The sequence below is a fragment of the Sinohyriopsis cumingii genome, chromosome 5 (genome assembly GCF_028554795.1).
Source record: "Sinohyriopsis cumingii isolate HCF-2022 chromosome 5, ASM2855479v2, whole genome shotgun sequence".
In the NCBI taxonomy this organism is placed as follows: domain Eukaryota; kingdom Metazoa; phylum Mollusca; class Bivalvia; order Unionida; family Unionidae; genus Sinohyriopsis; species Sinohyriopsis cumingii.
In genome coordinates this window covers 19629657-19657612 of record NC_142965.1, presented here as the reverse complement: position 1 = coordinate 19657612, position 27956 = coordinate 19629657, and the positions used below count along the sequence as shown (strand labels likewise).

General features: G+C 35.7%; 1 protein-coding gene across 4 annotated transcripts in view; it reads left to right on the top strand.

Moving 5' to 3' along the window:
- LOC149798736 (unconventional myosin-XVI-like) overlaps nt 1–27956 on the top strand; it is a 480183-nt gene that overhangs the window by 183291 nt on the left and 268936 nt on the right. For all 4 annotated transcript variants that reach the window (XM_089957605.1, XM_089957606.1, XM_089957604.1 and 1 more), the window contains exons 24-28: nt 1659–1715; nt 15412–15617; nt 17721–17823; nt 21728–21824; nt 26286–26469. In XM_089957605.1, the coding sequence (XP_089813731.1) occupies nt 1659–1715; nt 15412–15617; nt 17721–17823; nt 21728–21824; nt 26286–26469 (647 nt within the window). The remainder of the gene's footprint in view (nt 1–1658; nt 1716–15411; nt 15618–17720; nt 17824–21727; nt 21825–26285; nt 26470–27956) is intronic.

Below are 27956 nucleotides of genomic sequence, written 5' to 3'. Positions count from 1 at the left end.
GAAGACAATTTTTAGGTTAAATTATCAAAGGTCAAGGTGACCATGACAGACAAAAGAACATTGGTTTTACATATTAACTGCAGTTCTATAGCACATGATTTGACAAATGTTTGTGGAGGGCTTGCACTTAAAGTTTAAAATAGGTTTATTGATTTTTTGGGTCAAAAGCTCAATTGGTCAAGGTCTTTGTGACTTAAGAAAATGGATTTAACAGAATAACTTATTTGCAGATGGTTTGTACTGAAGGTAATAAAGTTACCTATCAAATATTAGGTTCACAAGTCAGTGGTACTGTCAGGTCACAGCCATGGTCAGTGAAAAAAATGAACATTATGTCAATGTCATACCATATTAATGAGATGACTTCATGAAACTAATAATGGTGAATATTGTGTCACTGATATTATGATATGACTTCATGCCACTGGTAAAAGTGAACCTTATATCAGTGTGTCATACCACTTTTATGATATGACTTCATGACACTGATACAGGTTAGCATTACCTCAGTGTGTCATACCATTTATATGATATGACTTCATGACACTGATACAGGTTAGCATTACCTCAGTGTGTCATACCATTTATATGATATGACTTCATGACACTGATACAGGTTAGCATTACCTCAGTGTGTCATACCATTTATATGATATGACTTTATGACACTGATAAAGGTGAACATTGTATCCATGTGTCATACCATTTTTGTGCCATGACTTCATTATACTAATAAGGTGAACATTATGTTATTGCGTTATACAATTTTTATGACATGACCTTGCAACACTTATAAAGGTGAATGATGAAGACATTATTATTCCTTTGTATTTATGCAACAAACTATTTGGGGCATAATGTTTTGCTGGGATAAGAAATATTTTTTGTGAATTAAATCCCAAATAATCCTAAAAGTTCTTTAACAAGTCCATCATTATAGTGTTCTGAATGAGATCCAGTGGTGTCCTGAATGAATTCCAATCTTGAATGTGCTGATGTACCAAGAGCCTTGAATAAGATGATGTACCAACAGTCTTGATGTATCAGAATGATATAGTCCAGAATGTTCTTGAATGAATTCACAATAGTCCCAAAAAATGTTTTAGTCCAAAAATGTCATTGAGCACTTTGTAATTCCACTCAATAAATATATAATTCCTCTCAGATTATATCTGAACACAATTATAAGTGATTCTACAAACTTAAGTTTATTAAAATCTGAATGAATAATTGTTTATGTCTTCACCCAGGTATTTTCCAATGGAAATATCCATCAAATTCATAAACATGGTCAGGTTTGTTTACTTAAATTTGGTGAATAACCTGATAAAAATCAGGTATACAAAATAATTTCCAAGAGGAAAACCAAGGTCTTGAACTGAAATCCAAGTAAACATGTTTACGAATGGTCATTATCTTTTAAGTATAATCTACAATCATTGATAAAAGTTAGCTATGTAATATATTGTTTGCAAATAGCCATTACAATCTACAATCATGGACAAAAGTTAAACACTTAATATAGATATACATAACACATTACACACTTCATCATGTCATCAGTCAACTTCAGGTTATTGTATTTTTAAGAGTTTATAAAGTGTATTCTGCTGCTCCATTTCACTATAGTCCAAGTTTTATCATTATGTCAATTTCAGAAACCCAAAGTAGCATCTCATAGGAAGGGACCATCTACAGTAGCTCATTACTTCCAGGTAATTGACTTTTAGATATTTCATTTCCAGAGTAAATTTAAAACACACATTTCAGTAGTCAAGGTCTCATAAGGAGATTTTTTTGTGAAACAAATTATGCCATCAGAAAAATCAAGATAAGGAAGATTTGTACACTATTATGACATTGACAGTTGCAATAGTGGTCATAAAGTAAACAGTCAACATGAACTTTAGCAGCTCTGCTCCACAGGAGTTTTCTGCTTGAAAATGTGCTTCAAGAAGGTGTTTTGTTTGAACTTTTAAGCTGTATGTTGCATTTGAAGCACCAGCATTTGAAAGTTTAAGCTTTTAGATTACTTTTTTATAAAATAAGAACTGCCAATTATGCATCAATGATTTAAAGTGTACTTTGCAAATTTATGATATCACACAATATTTTCTTATTTATCTAATAATGAACTATTGTAACTAAATAAATGGTAGCAACACTGCATTTTGGACTTAAAAGTTTTGCCAGAATTGCTTCTTTAAATATGTTATCAAAAAGTATTGACAGAAAGCCAGAAGAGGGATCTGATGTCTTTTCATGCCTGTCATTTGGTGGTGATCGCTTTTCCACACAGACATTCACTGTGTAGTAATTAATATACATTTCATTTAGAATACTTCTTGGATTTGAATTTTTTTATTACTTTCTTGGCAGGTAATATTAACCAACTAGAAAATTCTAATTGTTTGCTCTTCATCATCATTTTCATATCAACAGTGTGCTTAAATGAAACCATTTGTAACCACCACTGAATTAAATGTAACCAGTTGTAACCTCCAATGAATTAAATGTAACCATCTGTAACCTCCACTGAATTAAACATAACCATTTGTAACCTTCACTGAATTAAATGTAACCATTTGCAATCTCCACTGAATTAAATGTAACCATTTGTAACCTCCACTGAATTAAATGTAACCATCTGTAACCTCCACTGAATTAAATGTAACCATCTGTAACCTCCACTGAATTAAATGTAACCATTTGTAACCTCTACTGAATTAAATGTAACCATCTGTAACCTCCACTGAATTAAATAAAACCATCTGTAACCTCCACTGAATTAAATGTAACCATTTGTAACCTCAACTGAATTAAATGTAACCATCTGTAACCTCCACTGAATTAAATAAAACGATCTGTAACCTCCACTGAATTAAATGTAACCATCTGTAACCTCCACTGAATTAAATGTAACCATCTGTAACCACCACTGAATGAAATGTAACCATCTGTAACCTCCACTGAATTAAACATAACCATTTGCAATCTTCACTGAATTAAATGTAACCATTTGCAACCTCCACTGAATTAAATGTAACCATTTGTAATCTCCACTGAATTAAATGTAACCATTTGTAATCTCCACTGAATTAAATGTAACCATTTGTAACCTTCACTGAATTAAACATAACCATTTATAACATCCACTGAATTAAATGTAACCATTTGTAACCTCCACTGAAATAAACATAACCATTTGTAACCTCCACTGAATTAAACATAACCATTTGCAATCTTCACTGAATTAAATGTAACCATTTGCAACTTTCACTGAATTAAATGTAACCATTTGTAACCTTAGCTGAATTATACATAGCCTTTTGTAACCTCCACTGAAATAAATGTAACCATTTGTAACCTCCACTGAATTAAATGTAACCATTTGCAACCTCCACTGAATTAAACAACCATTTGCAATCTCCACTGAAATAAATGTAACCATTTGTAACCTTTACTGAATTAACATTTGTGACCTCCACTGAATGAAATGTAACCAATTTTAACCTCCACTGAATTAAACATAACCATTTGTAACCTCCACTGAATTAAACATAACCATTTGTAATCTCCACTATGTTAAATGTAACCATTTGCAACCTCCACTGAATCAAATGTAACCATTTATAACTTGCACTGAATTAAACATAGCCATTTACAACCTCCACTGAATTAAATATAACCATCTGTAACCACTAATTAATTAAATGCAACCATTTGTAACCTGCACTGAGTGAAAGCACACTTTATAGGAATCAGCTAAAGGATTTATTGGACTCAACCCGGAATGAAGGCCTTTCTATGTTATATAAATCACTCTGGAATAAACCTTTTTATTTTATGCAAATCACACTGGGATGAACACTTTTCTATATTATGCAAATCACCCTGGAGTGAAGGCCTTTGTAATTTATACAAATCACCCTGAATGAAGGCCTTTCTATTTTATGCAAATCACCCTGCGATGAAGACTTTTCTGTTTTATGCAAATCGCCCTGGAATGAAGGCCTTTCTATTATATACAAATCACTCTGGAATGGAGGCATTTCTATTTTATACAAATCACCCTGAATGAAGGCCTTTCTATCTTATGTAAATCACCCTGGGATGGAGGCCTTTATAATTTATACAAATCACCCTGAATGAAGGCCTTTCTATTTTATGCATATCACCCTGCAATGAAGGCTTTTTTGTTTTATGCAAATCACCCTGGAATGAAGGCCTTTCCATTATACACAGATCACCCTGGAATGGAGACCTTTATATTTTATGCAAATCACCCTGGGATGAAGGCTTTTCTATTTTATGCAAATCACCCTGGAATGGATTCCTTTGTAATTTATACAAATCACCCTGAATGAAGGCCTTTCTATTTTATGCAAATCACCCTGTGATGAAGACTTTTCTGTTTTATGCAAATCAACCTGGAATGAAGGCATTTCCATTATACACAAATCACCCTGGATGGAGGTCTTTCTATTTTATACAAATCACGCTGAATGAAGGCCTTTCTATTTTATGCAAATCACCCTGAAATGGAGGCCTTTGTAATTTATACTTATCAGTTGGCCATCAGATATAAACTCTTACTAAAATTAGAAAAATTTTCAAATGACAACTTCTATAAAACCTGCTCAAGATGATTTTACTAACTTTAAGAAATAAAATACTTCTTGGCACAATGGACTTAATTGATGTTTCTATTACTCCAATAGGAAAAAAATGACTTTAAAAAAAACAACACCAGTTAACAGAATTTGACCAGATTTGACAGAAAGTAATCTATCTTTGCAAGTTATTACAAATGAAGTTGATCTGCCAGCAAATATGGACATCCTTCCTGAAATTTTAAAGGCATTTAAATGACTTCTTCTCAAATAAAGTTCAACACAATCTGCATTTTTACACGTTGCATTCTGCTATGAAAGTCAATTCAGTTTTGTACAAATAATACTGATCTGCCATCAAATATGGCTGCTGTGACTAAATTGAAAAGACTTGAGATGACTTTTTGTCAAAAACTGCTCAAGAGAATTTGATTTAAATGTGAGAAACCACCTTGTCCTGAAGGTCTTTCATGTATGAAGAATGCAATCTGATATCAAATTTGACTGCCATTATTAAATATATAATGATGTAAAGGACTTTTTCTTAAAAATTGCTCATTATAATTTGACAAAATTTTACAGAAGGAATCATGCCATGTAAACCTTTTAAGTTGTCCAGTGTTGTTACCAAAAAACGTGAAGAAAACCCTTTAAAAAGCCATCTTCTAAAAGACTGCTCAGCAGAATTTGATTAAATCTTTCAGAAAGTATCATGGCTGGAAGGCCTTTAAATCTTGTCCAAATGAGTCTGATCTGTTATCAGATATGGCTGATCTGTCATGGGATATGGCTGATCTGTCATGAGATTGGGCTGATCTGTCATGAGATATAGTTGATCAGTCATGAGATAGGTCTGATCTGTTATCAGATAGGGCTGATCTGTTATGAGATAGGGCTGATCTGTTATGAGATAGGGCTGATCTATCATGAGATAGGTCTGATCTGTTATGAGACATAGCTGATCTCATAAGATAGGGCTGATCTGCAGATATGGCTGATCTGTCGTGCTATAGGGCCGGTCTGTTATTTAGATAAGGCTGTAGAAAAACTTAAGACAACTTTTCTTTCATAACTAATTAACAAAGTGTGACAGAAAGCACTCTTCAAAGTGAATGTCATTGTGGTAATTTAGGCACATTTACTCATCAAAAATGAAATTTTAATTGTTCTAAAGTACTACTATAGTTTAACCCTTTACCTCATAGAGCATAGTGACAAAGTGCAGCTCGCTATACATAGAACACAGGTTACCTAGTCGACCGCATACGCATAGCTTGCCTGTGAACTATTAAGCAATGTAGAGTATGTTACGTTTAACAGCAATTTTAACCATTTTACATTTTTGGTACACATCTATTACATGTGGAACTATTTAAGAGTAAAGTCCGATTGTTATAGCTGTGTAATTATTTATTACGGAAGAATTTGTTATGTGCTTTAAAATCTGGAGAGAATTCGTTCACCATCATGTCAGTGAGGCCGTGTGACCAACCGTAGAGCTGCCATTTCTCATACTCGAAATTTACAAGTTTTTCATCTGTGTCTACATCACTAAGTCATCTAAATTTGATAATTTATAAAAACTAATTGCAGCCTATATCAATATCAGAGCCTTTACCTAGGTTATTGAATCTTTCATAGTTGTGATTCTAATCATGAAAACTTCGTAAGTACTGAATGAAATCCGCGACCGCCATTTTGGAGAGTGGAGATTACGACCCAGTTATTTTAAATAGCAGATATCGACCAGTACATAAACAGTGACCACGTGATCTGACGTAATTATCATTCACAGAAATGAATGTAGTATCTAATAAGGGGTTTTCCCGGAAGGTGGCGCTACGAAAACCGGCTTAAAATGGCTGATGTTTACAGCAAACGTCAAAAGGCGCTTCTATGGGACTTTTGTAGAAGTGTCAAAAGTCGCTTCGATGCGACTTTTGTAGAGGCGTCCAAAGACGGTTGTATGAGGTAAAGGGTTAACCAGAGTCAGTTCTTATAGGTTACTGCATTTGTATGGGAAAATATGAACAAGTTTTTCGGATGGAATACTGCACGACCTTGTGAGTGCAGTATATCCATCTGACAAAACGAGTTAATATTTTCCCATACAAATACAGTAACCTTTTTATTATATGCTCATTTTCTTATGCTACCTAATGCCTAATTATATTAACAAAATACACTACAATTAACAAAGTAACTGAATGTATGCCGTATTCCAAACAAAATACACAAGCGCAGATTCATCATTACACAACAACAACATTATTATGGCACACATAACTCCGCCCAGATAAATTTGAACTTAGTCGCATGCTAGACATAACTTTCGAAAGAAAATGGCGTGTCTAGTTAAAATTGAAATTTGGAGTCATATTGTGAATGAATGTGCATTGCAACAACTTTTCCATTTGATCTGGAATGAATAGATTTTGGTATTTTTCTCAATTCTAGGAAATTTTGTGATTATGGACTGGATTTATATGTGACAATTCTGCATGAAATATATCAGATTGAAGAAGCGAGGGAGAAGCGTATTGACATCTGCAAATGTGTTTCTGTTTCTGTCATTGAATATTTGAAATCGTAATGTGAGAAAAATATGAAGTCTTTCAATTGCAATTATCAAAGAGACATTATGGAATTTAATGCTTATTTCATTTGGAGTGCAGTAAGGAGGATGTAATTGCACTTATATTCGAAATTAAGTACAATTTTGAAATGTGTAATCAAGATTGAGAACCTATGACATGTCTCATGTAATTCGCATTTGCAGACCTAAGAAAGAACATTTTGAGGAAATTCAGGATGTAAAACTGTTAAGTATATTTTTTTGCCATTCTTATTACCAGCTAAAGAAGACAGTTTATGCCTTGTCACTTGCAGTCCACGAAATATCTGCTCTACTTCATTCAGAAACAAATGTAATCAAACAAAATGTAAAGGACCTACTATGCAAGTGTACATGATTTGTTTACAAATCAAAAGTGCTAGCATCTGCGTCCATTGTTTGTTTACAAAGAAAGTAGTTCCTTTATGAATGCAATATGAAGTTGCACACGAGTTCAGTATCGTAAAATATTGAACGATTCTGACAATGTAAAGTTAATGGAGAAAAAAAATTAGCATATAATAAAATCTGATATTCAGTCCTTATTACTGAATGCTATGCATCTTAACTGTCATCAAGAAACTTCCAAATGAAGATTACTGATCACTATCGACTTCTACTTTGATGACCAGATAGTAAACTGGCTCAAGAAAGGAGCACATTGAGTTTAATTGTCACAGTAGAGGGTAGTATGATTTGTTTTTTCAACAGGCATAGCTTTCAGTGTGAAATCACATTGCATAACATTCAGTCTGGTTGTAATTTTACCTTTCATTTGACCTTATCCAACATTTTCCGCATACTTTAACATTGAATTTTGTTGTGTGTTTCTTGGGGCATGTAAATAATGAACCAAAGGAATAGGGATGTATGAGGCTCCAAATAAAGTGAATAATCACAATTTAATGATATAAAATTCTTATAAATGACACCCACTGCTGAAAACGTCAGTGCTGAATGCCTATGTGACTTCACAATAACTCCAGTTTATTTGCAAACTGCTTTTTTATTTGGCATTGATGAAGATGTCAGCCATGAGAGTGATGTCTGGTATTTTGACATTGATGTAGATGTCAGCCATGAGAATGATGTCTGGTATTTTGACATTGATGTCAATGTCAGCCATGAGAGTGATGTCTGGTATTTTGGCATTGATGTAGATGTCAGCCATAAGAGTGATGTCTGGTATTTTGACAAGATTGATATCACTGCTCTTCCAAAACTACTTGGAGGATAGCCATGAAACTGTAGACACATTTATCCCAAGGTCTAGTTGGTACTAAATGAAATTGGTGCAGTATCAAGTATGGCTTCTACAGCAGTCATCTTGACAATCTTCTTGTTACTACTCCCCCTGAATGGTTGGTATGGTTCATCTTAAATGAAAATAGTACCACTCTGATATACATTATGGTCACCATAGTAGCCATCTTGAAATCATTTTTTGCTACTCCTTATGAATAGAAGTCCTATCAGCATGAATAGAAGTCCTATCAGCATGAATAGAAGTTCTATCAGCATGAATAGACGTCCTATCAGCATGAATAGAAGTCCAATCAGCATGGGGTTTTCATTGGTCATCTTGAAAATCTTATTGTCCTACATGGAAAGTTATACGGATATTGGGTTTTCACCAAAAGACTTCTTATGATGTCCAGTTGGTGCAAAATGAAAATTGTGCTGTCCTGATAGCCACCACTGTGGCAGCCATCTTGACAATTTTATCATTGCTACTCCTTCCGAACAGAGAGTTGTATCTGCATAAAGTTTTCATGAAAGACTTCTTATGGTGTTTAGATAGTCTAAAACAAAAATGGTGCCAGTCTGATACCAGTTTGGTCACCATATTGGCCACCTTGAAAATCTTATTACTACTCCCCTAGAGGGAAAGTCATAAAAATACTGGGTTTTCACCAGAAGACTTCTTATGATGTTTACTTGATACTAAATCAACTTGGTACTGATCTGACATCCTGTATGGCTACCATGGCAGCCACCTTGAAAATCTTGTTATTGCTACTCCTTTTAAATGGATATCCATATCAATGTATTTTCAGTGGAAGACAAATTATGCTATCTACTTTGTCCAGAGTGAAATTGGTGCTGGTCTGCATTTATTGGTGGCTGCCACAATGAACATATTGACTATTTCTCCAGAATGGATAGTCAGATCAACATGGTTTAAAAAGAAATAAAAGTCATATACTAGTGTCTTGTTAGTTCTAAATGAAAATTGCACTGATCTTACATCTGCCACAGAGGCTGAATTGAAAAAAGCATCTTATAGCTCAAGAACATCAGAGATGGTTTCAACAATCAGCAGTTAAAGGAAGAAATGGATATATCTTGAATTCTGGAAATTATTTTTATACAGTAGAGCATCAGTCCCTTCTAGGGCCTCTTGTTTTACATTGTTTTTCAGCATCAGCTAAACATTCTCTGTTGGTCCTGGATTGGAGCTCAGTCATGGCCACAATAGTCATATTTTGTTACTCCTTTATTCATTCTGCATGTGTCTTGACCGATACACAGGTGTATTGTCTTGATATTACTATGATTGGGTCCAGAACTATGCAACAGCAGTCCAATGAAATTTTTAAGGGTGTCATATACTTGTTACCATTTCTGTTGCTATCTACAAAGGTCATGAAGGCCAACACATAAAGGTTGCGATTTTGAACCCTGGGTGAGTCACACCAAAAACTTATAAAAATGGTACTAACAACTGCATTGCTTGGCACTCAGCATTAATAGGTTAGTGTTAGGACTGGTCGGTTTGGTATCAGGATAATGTGACTGGGACGGACATCATGTTATATGTCTGCGGCATGATGCCCCAATGCTCGACATCACTATAAACTGCCACACTGCAGGCATCGTAGTGATATGACTGAAATTTTTTAAAGCGATGTTAAAAAGCAAATCACACACACACACACACACACACACACTCACACACTCACTCACTCACTCACTCTCTCTCTCTCTCTCTCTCTCTCTCTCTCTCTCTTCCTGGTAAAAGGTAGGCAAGAAAGTCTTACAGTTTCTTCTTCACACTGTAACCTTTCCATTACGATTGGTAACAGTAGTCATAACATCTGTAAAATTAATGTTATTTTGTTCCCTTTGATGCTCCATTCTATGTTTTCCCCAGTGATTTAAGCAGTTGAACCTCATGCTTGCTCTGGATTTTCATCTGCAGTGTAGATGACAAGTTTCTGAAAAGTGCTGATGCAGAAAATCTATACTCATAAACCTAGCATAAGCCACATTTTAGTGTAAGGATCAGACACTGTATTTTTTAAAATTAGGTCATGCAGGTGGGCATGCTGTAGAAAGGAATAGCATCATTCATCTTGAAAACTATGTCATCTGTGTGTACGTCCTGTCATTTCTGCTAATTTGATACTTCTTTGTACTCTTCTCTCAGCTGTGTTGCCCTGATGCATGAGCCAGACTTCTGTGATGCTTTAACCATATCTTTGTGTTGCCTTCAACTGTGATGCCCTGATGCATGAGAGAGACTTCTTTGGCACTTTAGCCATGTTTTAGGTTGCCTTCACATGTGTTGCTATGATTCATGTGTCAGACTTCTGTGGCACTTTAGCCATTTTTTAGGATGCCTTCAGGTGTGTTACCCTGATGCATGAATCGGTCTCCTGTGGTGCTTTAGCCATAACTTTGGGTTGCCTTCAACTGTGTTGCCCAGATGCTTGAATCAGTCTCCTGAAGCACTTTAGCCATAACTTTGGGTTGGCTTCAGCTGTGTTGCCCAGATGCATGAATCAGTCTCCTGTGGCACTTTAGCCATAACTTTGGGTTGCCTTCAACTGTGTTGCCCAGATGCATGAATCAGTCTCCCGAAGCGCTTTAGCCATATCTTTGGGTTGCCTTCAATTGTGTTGCCCAGATGCATGAATCAGTCTCCTGTGGCACTTTAGCCGTAACTTTGGGTTGCTTTCAAATGTGTTGCCCTGATGCATGAATCAGTCTCATGTGGTGCGTTAGCCATTGCTTGGAATTGCTTGTATTGGTGTACTTCAATAGTACTAAAGTTATGCACTTTGAAAAGTCCCATTTATGGATATTTGCATAATTAAAAACCTGCTTCATTTTATTCTTCTGCAATACCACAGGCCAGAAACTCAGTGCTTCTGCCTGGGGCATCCGATGCAATTAAAGCGGTAATTATATCTCAGAACTTACTCGATGCTTCATGCACAAGACTGGCCTTTTAAATTTGTATTGTTAAGGAGAGTATAAATAAATGGGTATTTCAGAATAATGACTTCCAATCCATAAATTAGGACTGTATAGTAACTGTATTAATGAATTAATCTTTGTTAAAACATGAAGGAAATTTTAATAATCTTTTTCTCATGAGGGCATCGCATTAAATCACGACTCTGGTCTACTTTCATGTACCTTTTTTATACACATACATGAAGGGAACATGGACATTAATTATACTAGTCATTCAGTCAGTTTAATTATTGACTGACTTAACTAATTATTGATTGATGGACAGTAATTATTCTAATCATTCAGTCTCTCTAATTATTGCTTGATATAGCTAATTACTGATTGATGAACTGTAATTATACTAGCCATTCAGTCTAATTATTGATTGATTGATTTCACTGATTATGATTACTGATCTAACTAGAAGATGGACAGTAATTATATTAGTCATCGATTCAGTCTAGTTATTAATTGATTTAATTTGATTAGCTCATCACGCTAATTTCATTCTTATAGTAATTATTTATTATTCTTCAGTCACGGCTTGTGCTGTAAAGGCAGAAATGTTCATGGAACTTTTAATTTTGTGTGTGTGAAAACAAGCATCCATGCCATGGAACTAATTCACCACAAATTATAGAACTGTTGCTATGTAATGGAAGAGGAGACAAAGTCAGATTGATATTGTCAAGGATCAAACCTGGTTATTCTGCCATGCAGTCAGGCAAATATATGACTGAAAGGTTGTGACCAACTAGCCTGATTAATTAGTGATTAGACCGCTACACTTCTCCCCTTGTATTTGATATTTATTATTGTATGTCATCTTGATTCCAATAGTATATTGACATTCATTCTTGAATGTCATCCAGCCTCCCCCTGTACATTGATATTCTTGAATGTCACTCAGACTCCCCCTGTACATTGATATTATTGAATGTCACTCAGACTCCACCTGTACATTGATATTATTGAATGTCACTCAGACTCCCCCTGTACATTGATATTCTTGAATGTCACTCAGACTCCCCCTGTACATTGATATTATTGATTGTCACTCAGACTCCCCCTGTACATTGATATTCTTGAATGTCACTCAGACTCCCCCTGTACATTGATATTATTGATTGTCACTCAGACTCCCCCTGTACATTGATATTATTGATTGTCACTCAGACTCCACCTGTATATTGATAGTCTTGAATGTCACCCTGACTTCCACTGTTTCATGACATTCATTATTGTCTGTCACCCTGGCTTTTTTCCTTTTCCTTGACATTCATTCTTGAATGTAACCCTAGCTTCCCCTGTACCTGGATATTCTTGATTGTCCCCCCGACTCACCTCTTAGAGTTGTCAAAACACATTCTCAAATGGAACAACAGTTACTGAGTGTTGTGTGAGGATGAATGTCAGGTAAGTGTGGTATGAGTATAGCACTGTAGGTATATGAAACCTCTTAGTTTACATAGCTATGTATGTATATGAGGCTTCTTACTAAATATAGTAGTGTAGCATTGTAGGTATATGATGCCTCTTACTGAACATTACAGTGTAGCAGTGTATGTATATGAGGCTTCATACTAAATAGCAGTGTAGCAGTGAAGATATATGAAACCTCTTACAGTGTAGCATTGCAGGTGTATGAGGTCTTTTACTAAACATATCAGTGTAGTAGTGTAGGTATAGGATGTCTGTTATTAAACATAGCAGTGCCTCTTAGTATATATAGTTATGTAGGTATATGAGACCTCTTACTAAACAAAGCAGTGTAGATATATGAGGTATTTTAAAAAACAGCAGTGTAGCAGTGTAGGTATATGAGGTCTCTTACTAAACATAGCTGGTTTTGATTCCCAGCCAAAACAGTTAGACTTTGTCTCCCTTCCAATTATAGTTATACTGGGTATTTCAGTGACCATACAAATTGTATCATTCTGATAATGTCCATTTGTTTCCAGACTATGAAGTTCATCCCCACAAATATATTTATGATTGTACGGTATATTTATTATTGTACATTATATTTATGATTGTACAGTATATTTATGATTGTACAGTATATCTGTGATTGTACAGTATATCTGTGATTGTACAGTATAGTATATTTGTGATTGTATATTATAGTATATTTATGATTATACAGTATTGTTGGCTTGATTTTGCTTACAAAGATTTAGGAAGAGGGATGTCCTTGTCTATTGCACGCATGCTGTCGGCTGACGAGCCCAATACATGAGGCTGCAGGGGGAATGTCTGAGTTGTGGTGGGTGCTGCCGATGGTTCCCAGTTTTTTCTTCACCAACAGTTTTCCTCCAATCTGGCCCGTCTGTTCTGCTCAAAAGTGGCAGTGGCCTGGTAAACTGTACGTTGCCAGCTTTCGTGGTCAGCAGGCTTGTGATGCCCATTGGCAGTGATCAGTGCCACAGATGGTGAGGGTCTTTTTCAAGGAGTCTTTATATCTCTTTCAAGGTGCCCCTCTATCATGGTGGCCAGTGGACAGCTCAACATACAGTGCAATCTTTGGCAGGCAATGATCCTCCATCCTGAAGACGTGCCCTGCCCAGTGTAGCTGGAACTTCATGAGCGTGGACTCAACTCTGGTGATCCCTGCTTGTTGGAGGACTTCATTGTTGGTGATGAAATCACTCCAGTGGATGTTGAGGATGGTGTGGAGGCAGCACTGATGGAATCGTTCAAGGAGGCATAGGTGGCAGCTGTAGGTGACCCAAGCTGCAAGGTGGCTTCTATGTGGGCAACAAGGGCAGTGTCATCTGCAAAGAGAAGTTCTCTAATCAGTTTTTCCAAGGTCTTGGTGTGGGCCTGAAGTTACCTCAAGTTGAAGAGGTTGCCATCAGTGCAAAATCAAATATACATGCCATCTTTGTTATTAAGGTCTTCTGTTGCTTTTTGGAGCATCAAGCTGAAGAAGATTAAGAACAATGTGGGGGCTAAAACGCAGCCGTGTTTCACACCATTTGCAATGGGTAAGGTCTGTGACAGGTCATTATTGTTTCTAACCTGACCATGCTGGACTTCATGTAGCTGGATGACCATGGTAAGGAACTTTTGTGTACAGTCAAGCTTTTCAAGGATTTTCCACAGTCCAGTTCTGCTCACCATGTCAAATGCCTTCGTCAGTCCACAAATGTGATGTACAATCCTTTGTTTTATTCTCGGCATTTCTCCAGGATCTGTCTCAGTACGAACACCATGTCAGTTGTGTCCCTATTGGCTCTGAAGCTGCAGTGACTGTCTGGAGCATGTTCTTCTGCAATGGTGGGCACCAGTCTGTTCAGCAACACTCTAGCAAGGATTTTGCCTGCAATGGAGAACAGAGTTAACCCATGGTAGTTTGAGCAGTCAGACGTTTCCCCTTTGTTTTTGTACAAGGTGACAAGGTGATGATGACTGCATCTCGCCGGTCCTGTGGAAGTTTCTCTAGTCCCAGCAGCAAACATTATATTATATGAATGATTGTAGAGTATATTTATGATTGTACAGTATATTGATGATTGTACAGTATATGTATTGTACAGTATATTATATTTATGATTGTAGATTAAATTTATGGTTGTACAGTATATTTATGATTGTACAGCATATTTATTATTGTACAGTATATTATATTTATGATTGTAGATTAAATTTTTATACAGTACAGTATATTTATGATTGTACAGCATATTTATTATTATACAGTATATACTGCTATGACTCTTGTTAACTTATATTTTTGGCCATTTTGTTAAATGTGGACTTTCATAATTTTTGCTAATATTGTTAGCATTTTTACAATGTTTAAATGAATGAATGAATTTACCAATATATTTTATGTATACTACATTTTGGTAGCAAGTTTGTTATATTATTTTAAATATATGATAATTAATCTCAAATAGCAAATTGATAAAACCTTGTTGACTTGTACGTTTTTTGTAGAATTCTCTGACAGAGTTGGTAAGCAAGATCCAGTCAGCAGAACCACACTTCATTCGCTGTATCAAACCCAACACCAGCAAGGCGGCCATGTTGTTTGATTCGCAGTATATTTTGTCACAACTTCGCTACACTGGTGTTGCAGATATTGTCCAGATCAGGAAATTTGGATATCCTCTGCGCCTGACATTCCATGGGTTTCCAAGAAGGTAATAGCTTTAAGTAAATTATGACTATGTTATAAGTTAAGTCATTTCCATGGAGCTTGCTTTCTGGTCACTTGACATAATCCACAACTCTTGGCAAAGTCAGACATATTCAGCAAATCATGGCAAAGTCAGTCATATTCTACAACTCTTGGCAAAGTCAGTCATATTCCACAACTCTTGGCAAAGTCAGTCATATTCTAAAATTTTTGGCAGAGTCAGATATATTCTCCAACTCTTGGCAGATCAGGTATAATCCACAACTCTTGGCAAAGTCAGACATATTCCAAAACTCTTGGCAAAGTCAGATATATTCCACAAATCTTGGCAACGTCAGTCATGCTCCACAACTCTTGGCAGAGTCAGACATAATCCATAACTCTTGGCAAAGTCAGTCTTATTCCATGACTCTTGGCAAAGTCAGATTTATTCCACAACTCTTGGCAAAGTCAGTCATATTTCACAACTCTTGGCAAAGTCAGACATATTCCACAACTCTTGGCAAAGTCAGATATTTTCCACAAATTTTAGCAAAGTCAGTCATATTCCACAACTCTTGGCAAAGTCAGTCATATTCCACAACTCTTGGCAAAGTCAGATATATTCCACAACTTTTGGCAAAGCAGACATATTCCACAACTCTTGGCAAAGTCATTTTCCACAAATCATGGCAAGGTCAGACATATTCCACAACTGTTGGCACAGTCAGACATATTCCACAACTCTCGCCAAAGTCAGTCATTTTCCACAACTCTTGGCAAAGTCAGACATATTACACAACTCTTGGCAAAGTAAGTCATATTCCACTACTCTTGGCAAAGTCAGTCATATTCAACAACTCTTGGCAGAGTCAGTCATATTACACAACTCTTGGCAAAGTAAGTCATATTCCACTACTCTTGGCAAAGTCAGACATATTACACAACTCTTGGCAGAGTAAGTCATATTCCACTACTCTTGGCAAAGTCAGTCATATTCAACAACTCTTGGCAAAGTAAGTCATATTCCACTACTCTTGGCAAAGTCAGTCATATTCCACAACTCTTGGCAAAGTAAGTCATATTCCACTACTCTTGGCAAAGTCTGTCATATTCTACAACAGAAGAGTTAGAATATCCATGTTGTCTTTAGTAGTTCGTTTTCAATAATCAAATTATACCCTGGTCCAGCAGCTAAATCATGGAAGAGGTATTCTTCACTTGGAGCTGTTATTTTTCCATTCCTCTTAGCCACTCTGTCATTGGGTGGGTGGGAATGGTAGTTATCTTGCAAACCAGTGATGTATCTTCACATTTCATGGCTCTATATTCATACTTCATGGGTGAGATCGAACTACTGTTACAGACTCATTTTGAAACCAGTTTTCAAACAATGTGGTCATCCTCCATGCAGTTTTCATTGTATCATATGAAAGTAATTTTCAAACAATGTGGCCACCATTAATGCAGTTTTCTTTGCATCATATGAAAGCAGTTTTCAAACAATGTGGCCACCATTAATGCAGTTTTAATTGTATCATATAAAAGCAATTTTCAAACAATGTGGTCACCATTAATGCAGTTTTCATTGTATCATGAAAAGGTCAGATCATCATATTGATATTCTGAAAGTAACTCTGCAACTTGAATACAAAGCAGACTGAGTTTGTAAGATCCCAGTCAGACTGCAACTTGAATATAAAGCAGACTGAGTTTGTAAGATCCCAGTCAGACTTTGACTTAAAGCTTCAAGGTCAGTTACAGGGGTTAATTAATTTTACTGAGTTAATTTTTATCTTGATAACGTGTGCAGTCAAACCTGCCATAATAATCTCCTATATTGGCACTGATGTCAAAATACAAACCAATTTTTAAGAATATGTAAACCAAAATTTTGTACAAGATGAACCTCTGTTATGGAATTGCCAATTATTTATCACTTTGTAGAGGTGGCTGGATAGAACAGATTTGGCTCTAATTTTCAAAAATAATTTGTTCTTATATAATTATTTTTTCAGCAAGAAAATGTTTTGTGTAGCTTAAGAGAAAATATTGTGTAGCTGAGGAAACTTTTTTAAACTAAGATTATTACTGATTGTATTGAGTATATGCACTGCTTTAATTTCAGATACAAAGTTCTTTCATTATGTGCCCTGCCACAGTTTTGTCCATTGACAGATATTGAGAAGTGCAAGCAAGTTTTACAGAAGTACAGGATTACTGATTATAAGGTAAGGTGGAATGTTGGCATATATCTTTTGCACCTTTCCAAATAATTTGCTATAATCTCGATACAAGATACCACTCAAAGCAAAGATTTGTGGAAAGGCAATATCAATTTCAAGAAGTTTTCAAAAGAGTTGACAGTAACCAAAATATAGTCAGCAGATTCACAGCTTTTTTCTGTATGTTTTTCAGTTTAACAAATTAGTGTCTGCTTACTGATCAGGTCTACTGGTTGACATCATTCATTATCTGGTCAGGTCTACTGATTGACATTCATTATTTGGTTAGGTCAACAAATTAGTGTCTACTTACTGATCAGTTCTACTGGTTGACATCATTCATTATCTGGTCAGGTCTGCTCCTTGACATTCATTATTTGGTTAGGTCAACAAATTAGTGTCTGCTTACTGATCAGGTCTACTGGTTGACGTCATTCATTATCTGTATAGGGCAACAAATTAGTGTCTGCCTTCTAGTTGACATCATTCATTATCTGGTCAGGTCTACTGGTTTACATCATTCATTATCTGTTCAGGTCAACTAATTAGTGTCTGCCTACTGGTTGACATCATTCATTATCTGGTCAGGTCTGCTGGTTAATATCATTCATTATCTGTTTAGGTCAACAAATTAGTGTCTGCCTACTGATCAGGTCTACTGGTTGACATCATTCATTATCTGGTTAGGTCAACAAATTAGTGCCCACCTACTGGTTGACATCATTCATTATCTAGTCAGGTCTACTGGTTGACATCATTCATTATCTGGTCATGTCATCAGAAACTTGTAGTAGCTTTTCTGTGTGGTCAGCTCAGAAATGTCAAGCTTATGAAGACCAAATCTAAAGGACCAGTAAATGTTCAAGGATTCTAATACTCATTCTTGAGAATTAAATTGTTTCTTTATGATCGGCAATGACACGTACAAAGTGAACCACGAGAAAGTCCACAGGATTATAAAGACAGAATACCAAGGATTACACTTGATGCCAGACCAAGAAATGAAGTAGAAGAATCATGAGGAACAAAAAATAAAAGTAATTCACAGAAAAATACAGATACAATAGTTTAGACCAACAAGGTGAAAGTGAAGCACGTGAGCCATGAGAAAAAATGCCAGCAGCTAGAAATGAACTGAAAAATCTAGGAAAATTCTTCAAGATTAAGAGAATTGAAACAAAAGAAGAGAGCTTCCAAGAATGTGCATACAAAGTAGGAGCACAATAGCTGGACATGTCATATATACCTGGAGATAAAGTACTGTGAACATCAGTGCTAATGATTGCACTGAAAGTACTAAATCCAGAATATATACAAAAATTGTAGTCGATCAACCCCATAGAATACAAAGGATACAAAATCAGACCCAGAGGGAATCAACCAATATTACCGTTTGGAGAGATCAACATAGGAAGAGAAAAAGTCATTGTAAAAGATCCAACACCCATATAAAGAAAAGTATATAAAAAAACAGAACTACACTTGTCAGACATCCCCCTTGAAATTCCACTAGAGCAAGTGGTTGAGCAGTTTGAAAAGAAATTCAACATCAAACTGATATCATCCAGATTTCTGACGATCCCTCTAACAAAAATCTATAACGGGATATGAAGACTCGAAATTGAAAAAAGTCAATTGAAATACATGAAGAGAGCATTCTTTATATATGGGTTCTTAGCAAAATCATGGTATAAAGGATGTATCTATGACAGAAAATGTAACAGATGTGGGAAGACAGGACATACACCTTTTAAATGCCCAACAAATCAAGAGACAAAAGCAGAGACTGGACAATCCAAAGCAATGAAGCAACAACAACAAAAACAACATCTAAACCAGCAACCAGAAGAGAAACAGACCCATACTGCACAGGTAGAAAATGATCCCAAAGGAACAAAAGATGAAATAACAAGAACAAATACAACAGAAACAATAATTGGGAAAAGGCAACATCAGGAAGAAAAACAAAACCCAAAACTACAACAAAAAGAAGAGAAACAACAATAAAAACAACAGGAAATAGAACATAAACAACCCCAACAGCAGCAAGAAAAGCAGAAACAAGAAATAGGGAAACAACAAAAAGAAAAACAATGCCCAAAACAACAACAAAGTGTACAACAGCAACAGCAATTAGGACAAAATCAATTACAACAACAACAAGAAGAAAAAAAGAAGCTAGAGACAGGAAAACAGAAACAAAAACAAGCGAAAAGCATGAAGAAACAAGCACAAATGAGTGCTAAGCTGGATCAACAACATGAACCAGGAGGTAAACAGTGTGAAATACTGGAAGCCACAACAACAAAATCAACAGAAATAAAAACAACCACAACAGTACAATCAATCCTGACAGAAGGTCAAAGGATAGAACTAGACAGAGACAGAAACAGAAACAGAAGAAGGGATAAAAGAAGGAAACTAAGAGAAGAAGAGTATATATATATATATATATATATATATATACACAAATAATAACATGAACAAAAAACGTACAAATTAACGGATATAGGATACAACACCTATAAGGTAAAAAAATAAAAACATACCAAAGAAGAAAAAAAACTATAACATACACCAATTATAACAGTAGGGCTGGAGGGCCTCCCTAACTGGTCTGGAAAAATCAAACAGGAGAGATACCCTCCAAAAAAGAAAAAAGTAAATGTTCAAGATGACCAGGAATTTTTCAGTGTTGCTTGTCCTTCAGGTCAGAGAAAAATTTAGTAGGGTAAGGCAAACAACTGCCTCTAACACAAGTTTGGTAGCCAATGTTGTTGAGGCCCTGTACATTCTGTCACGATTCTACTAGACCGCTATGCAGATGTCAGTACATTCTGTCAACACTGCTAGACTGCTATGCAGATGTTGTCAGTACATTCTGTCAGCACTGCTAGACTTGCTGTGCAGATGCTGTAAATACATTGTCACAACTCTGCTACAGTGCTGTGGTAGATACTGTCAGGATCAGGAAATTATATACCCTCTGTCATTTACAAATGTTGAAGAAAGAATTTTGTTTTCAATTTTTTTTTACATTCTTTTTGTTATTTATTGGGCATATTTGTATTCATATAAAAATGGGCATATTTGTATTCATATTAAAATGGGCATATTTGTATTCATATAAAAATGGGCATATTTGTATTCATATAAAAATGGGCATATTTTGTATTCATATTAAAATGGGCATATTTGTATTCATATAAAAATGGGCATATTTGTATTCATATTAAAATGGGCATATTTGTATTCATATTAAAATGGTCATATTTGTATTCATATTAAAATGGGCATATTTGTATTCATATAAAAATGGGCATATTTGTATTCATATTAAAATGGGCATATTTGTATTCATATTAAAATGGGCATATTTTTATTCATATTTTTTATTTTTATTTAGATTACCTGATTAGATTTTTAGGACATACCATCATTTTTTTTTAAAGCACATTATGTAATGTTTTGGACTTTTAAAGGAAACCATATTAGCACAAATTTAAAAATAAACCTTATGCAGACAAGTCTAATTTGGTATGTATGTTTGAAAACATATTTAGGTAGCCTGATTGACAAGTCTAATTTGATATGTAGGTTTGAATGCGCTTTTAGATGACCGGATTGATAAGTATTTTTTCAGATGTATGTTTGTATACATACTTAGCTAACTTGATTAGCTTTTCTGAATCAATTGTAGCAATTATTTCAAGTTTTGAAAAATAATTGGGTTTTTTCCTTCACTTTTTTGGTCTGCAAGACTGCATTGGGATCATACATGTGTTGAAAACACTGATCTAGTTTGCCATGGAAATCTTTTCATATTTCATTTTTTTCTTTTGTTTGCCATGGAAATTTTCATTTTATGTGTGTATTTTGTTTACTGATAGTTTTTATAATATATTTACAGGTTGGTAAAACAAAACTCTTTTTCTCCCATTGGCATGTTTTAGAGTTGGAAAAACTGACAACCAATCTGGAAAAGAAGGTCATCACTGCACAGTCAGGTAGGTACAGTTCATAGGTAGCATAAACCTCAAACTCATTTAAAAAAATTGTCAAAGATATTTTTAAAATATTGTGTAGATGCTTGAAATATATGATGAGTATTTGGTGCTGTCATCTACCAATGATGCTTTATTTACTGGACATGTATCAGATCTGTTTTGTTGTGTTTATAATGCATGATGCAGATGGAAGAAGAATGATGTGATTGTTTCAAATGTAGACATGGGAATCCACCTTAATTTCAGCAGCAGAACTTAATTCTGTACTTAAATTTGTTTCTAATTTCCAGCTATCTGATTGGATGGAACTTAAATCTGACTTCGTTTGACTAGGCAGAGTTCAGGTAAAAAAATTAAGGCATGTTAGCTAAATTTGAAAAAATTTGCCTCATGGAATCTCAGCGTGATAACAGATAAGCTCAAACATAGTTTTTTGTCTTTAGAACTGACAGGGAATAGAAGTGCATACAGATATACCATTGCTGGGATTTAGCTGATGACACTGTCACTGTGTCATCATCAACATAGCTGCCTGCTATCCATTGGAAATTTAGTACTGGCATTATCGAATTTCCTACTCAATTTCATGTATCATTTTGAAATCACAAATTTCCATCCATTTTGTAGTGGTTGTGTCATTTAGATGTCGAAATAATATACCCGACACAACGACACACTTTACTGTTTCAAAACGACACACAGTGTCGCATTCAACTCAAGCGACACACTATTAACATCTGGTTCCAGACTGTGCCTCTACCATATTCACCATTAGACTTTAAAACCCAAACCTGGGTCTGGTTCTGAACCTTGATTGACTGCACAAAATCATTACCACTTCGGTACATGATATGAACACATTTTAAGAACTAGTAACTTATTTTTCTGTGTAAGATTAGTTTGGGAATTGGGATTATCTGAGTTAGAGATTATGTGAGTTAGGACAAATGGAACATTCATGCTGATTTTCACATGCAATTTAACACTGAAACTATTGTTGTCATTTCAGCATGCTTTATCAAACATCTGTTCTGAAAATTGGCAAATATTATATTTCACCATTTTGAGCATTGTGAGAAAACACATACAAGCCTGGAAGTCATATAATAAACTGTGTTGACTATTTATATTTGTTTTGTTTTGTGCTTTGTCATCTAAGTAAGAACTTTTGTGGTGAACTACAATTCCAAAATTATGCCCAAAGATACAGTACACTGGAGAGATCTAGTAACTGAATAAGGCATGAGCTGTCCATCTATTCCATTTTATTTGACCTTTAACCCTTGACACATTACAATATCCCCTAGTGTGTTGATGTGCTAACAGTCTTTTGTTGAATCAAATATAATTCCAGGTTTAAATACACTTTAAATTCCAGTGAATGTCCCAATCCAAGAATTTTATCAGAGCACTTTTGTATTTCCAGAGAAAATAATCACTTGAATTCAGTATTATGAAGAAATAAAATTCAGCCCAACTGGACACAACATAATATACAATTTCAGGGTGCTAGATCTTAAAGCAACTGATAAAATCATCTCAGTTACACTATATATAGTTATCTACTTGACCTCGAGTAACAATTAGCATTTTCTAAAAAAACAAAAACATTACCTAATGGAAAATAACCTTCTAGAATGATCCTGATGTTTACAAAATCAAAGCCATAGCATGGATTACACTCAGGAAATTCCAAAACTTAGACCCAAATAAACTTCTTCTATAAATAATAATACTGATTTTAAACCCATATATATAGAGAATAAGTTAGCTATCTATTAGTTGTTTACAAAAAATAAAAAGTGAATTTGGCTCAAGCAGAAATGAACTCAGTTTTGGACAACGTCAAGTCCAATATATAATATTGCATTACAATAGCATGTAATGAAATAAAATAAAAATAAAACTAACAAACAAACAAAGCAAATTAAATATACAACACAATAGGCAGATCAGTTTATGACTGAAAGTGTACAGCAGTGCATAGGGTATGCAGATAAGCAGATCAATTTGGGACTGAGAGTGTACAGCAATGCATAGGGTATACAGATATGCAGATCAATTTGGGACTGAGAGTGTACAGCAATGCACAGGGTATACAGATAGGCAGATCAGTTTGGGACTGAGAGTGTACAGCAGTGCATAGGGTATAGAGATATACAGATCAATTTGTGACTGAGAGTGTACAGCAATGCATAGGGTAGAGAGATATGCAGATCAATTTGTGACTGAGAGTGTACAGCAATGCATAGGGTATGCAGATAGGCAGATCAATTTGTGACTGAGAGTGTACAGCAATGCACATGGTATACAGACAGGAAGATCAGTTTGGGACTGAGAGTGTACAGCAGTGCATATGGTATACAGATATGCAGATCAGTTTGGGACTGAGAGTGTACAGCAATGCATAGGGTATAGAGATATGCAGATCAATTTGTGACTGAGAGTGTACAGCAAATGCATAGGGTATGCAGATAGGCAGATCAATTTGTGACTGAGAGTGTACAGCAATGCATAGGGTATACAGACAAGAAGATCAGTTTGGGACTGAGAGTGTACAGCAATGCATAGGGTATGCAGATAGGCAGATCAGTTTGGGACTGAGAGTGTACAGCAATGCATAGGGTATAGAGATAGGCCGATCAGTTTGGGACTGAGAGTGTACAGCAATGCATAGGGTATACAGATAGGCAGATCAGTTTGGGACTGAGAGTGTACAGCAATGCATAGGGTATAGAGATATACAGATCAGTTTGTGACTGAGAGTGTACAGCAGTGCATAGGGTAGAGAGATATGCAGATCAATTTGTGACTGAGAGTGTACAGCAGTGCATAGGGTATGCAGATAGGCAGATCAATTTGTGACTGAGAGTGTACAGCAATGCACATGGTATACAGACAGGAAGATCAGTTTGGGACTGAGAGTGTACAGCAGTGCATATGGTATACAGATATGCAGATCAGTTTGGGACTGAGAGTGTACAGCAATGCATAGGGTATAGAGATATGCAGATCAATTTGTGACTGAGAGTGTACAGCAAATGCATAGGGTATGCAGATAGGCAGATCAATTTGGGACTGAGAGTGTACAGCAATGCATAGGGTATACAGACAAGAAGATCAGTTTGGGACTGAGAGTGTACAGCAATGCATAGGGTATGCAGATAGGCAGATCAGTTTGGGACTGAAGAGTGTACAGCAATGCATAGGGTATAGAGATAGGCTGATCAGTTTGGGACTGAGAGTGTACAGCAATGCATAGGGTATACAGATAGGCAGATCAGTTTGGGACTGAGAGTGTACAGCAATGCATAGGGTATAGAGATATACAGATCAATTTGTGACTGAGAGTGTACAGCAGTGCATAGGGTAGAGAGATATGCAGATCAATTTGTGACTGAGAGTGTACAGCAGTGCATAGGGTATGCAGATAGGCAGATCAATTTGTGACTGAGAGTGTACAGCAATGCATATGGTATACAGACAGGAAGATCAGTTTGGGACTGAGAGTGTACAGCGATGCATAGGGTATAGAGATATACAGATCAATTTGTGACTGAGAGTGTACAGCAGTGCATAGGGTAGAGAGATATGCAGATCAATTTGTGACTGAGAGTGTACAGCAATGCATAGGGTATGCAGATAGGCTGATCAGTTTGTGACTGAGAGTGCACAGCAATGCATATTGTATACAGACAGGAAGATCAGTTTGGGACTGAGAGTGTACAGCGATGCATAAGGTATACAGATATGCAGATCAATTTGGGACTGAGAGTGTACAGCAATGCATAGGGTATAGAGATATGCAGATCAATTTGTGACTGAGAGTGTACAGTAAATGCATAGGGTATGCAGATAGGCAGATCAATTTGGAACTGAGAGTGTACAGCAATGCATATGGTATACAGACAGGAAGATCAGTTTGGGACTGAGAGTGTACAGCGATACATAGGGTATACAGATATGCAGATCAATTTGGGACTGAGAGTGTACAGCAATGCATAGGGTATACAGACAAGAAGATCAGTTTGGGACTGAGAGTGTACAGCAATGCATAGGGTATGCAGATAGGCAGATCAATTTGTGACTGAGAGTGTACAGCAATGCATATGGTATACAGACAGGAAGATCAGTTTGGGACTGAGAGTGTACAGCAATGCATAGGGTATACAGATATGCAGATCAATTTGGGACTGAGAGTGTACAGCAATGCATAGGGTATACAGAAATGCAGATCAATTTGGGACTGAGAGTGTACAGCAATGCATAGGGTATACAGACAAGAAGATCAGTTTGAAACATAGGATACATTAGATAGGAAAGTAGATAGATGGTTGGATTGAGATGCACAATTTTTTATTAAAAGGCAGACATGATGTCTCCCATCATGTCTGCCTTTTAATAAAAAATTGTGCAAACTCTCCGTTCCATGCTGGTTTGATGTAATTTTTCTTGTTTCAGTTGTTCGTGGATTCCTGTGCAGACACAGATGTAAAACATTGTTTGAAACACATAATCAGCAGAAGGGGATCATTGCCTCCTTTCTCCATCAGGTGGAACTGCATTCCCAGAAGGTGGAAAAGTGGATGATAGATGGTGTTCAGGTTGACAAAGAGAATTATGACCTGGCACTGAAGCAGAAAGAGTAAGAAGGCATCTTATTTATTGTTCACTTCATAAATTATGCAATTATTGCATTATAAATCAGTGAAGTAAAAAAATCAAGCTGTTTTTACATCCTTTCATTGAAGACCAGAAGAGCTTATGCAGTGGTCATACATCCATCATCCATCTGGTGTCTGGCATCCATTAGCAGTTGTTTTTCATCACAAACTACTTGAGGGGCCCCAAGTGGCTGAGTGGTCTAAAGCGCTCTCCGTTACGGATCACTGCCATCTCACCTCTGTCTGCGTAGGTTCGAGTCTCAGATTCGGCCAATGTGGGTATGTGAGAAAGCTTGCCAGTAGCTTCTTGAGGGTCGGTGGTTCTTTCCGGGGTTTTCCCAGGTTCTTCCTCCACCATTACTATTGGCCGCAATGTACAGCCTATCATGTGCTGAAAAATGGCGTTAAGCCCTACAACAACAACAACAACAACAACAACAAACTACTTGAAAGTCACGAAAGATGGCACACACACAGCTTAATCTTGCTGGTCATGAATAAAATTGGTGCTTCTTGGACTACCAGTATTTACTCCATGGTGGTCATTTTTCTAAACTTACAGTTACTCCTCTTGAATGGATAGTCAAATTAACATAGTCAAATTAACATAGATTTTTCAAATGGATAGTCAAATTAACATAAATTTTTCTCTAAAACACACATCAAAATATGCACTTGGTTGACCTCCAACATATCTGGCATTGCGACCATCTTCAAAATCTTGTACAGGTAGTTTCACTGTCTTAATGTTTCTTTTTCAGATTCATTTCCCAATCATACAACATTACAAGTACTATGTTATAAATCCAGTCATACAACATTATGAGTACTATGTTATAAATCCAGTCAATCAACATTACAAGTACTATGTTATAAATCCAGTCATAAAACATTATGAGTACTATGTTATAAATCCAATCAATCAACATTACAAGTACTATGTTATAAATCCAATCAGTCAACATTACAAGTACTATATTATAACTCCAATCATACAACATTACAAGTATTATGTTATAAATCCAATCATACAACATTGCAAATACCATGTTGTAAATCCAATCATACAACCTTACAAGTACTGTATTATAAATCCAGTCATACAACATTATGAGTACTAATTTATAAATCCAATCATATAGCATTGAGTACTATGTTATAAATCAAATCATACAACATAATGAGTACTATGTTATTAATCCAACCATACAACATTATGAGTAGTACATTATAAATCCAGTCATAAAACATTATGAATACTATATAAATCTAATCATACAACATTATGATTAGTATGTTACAAATCCAATCATACAACATTACAAGTACTATGTTATAAATCCAATCGTACAACATTATGAGTATTATGTTATAAATCCAATCATACATCCTTATGAGTACTGTGTTATAAATCCAATCGTACAACATTACAAGTACTATGTTATAAATCCAATCATACAACATTATG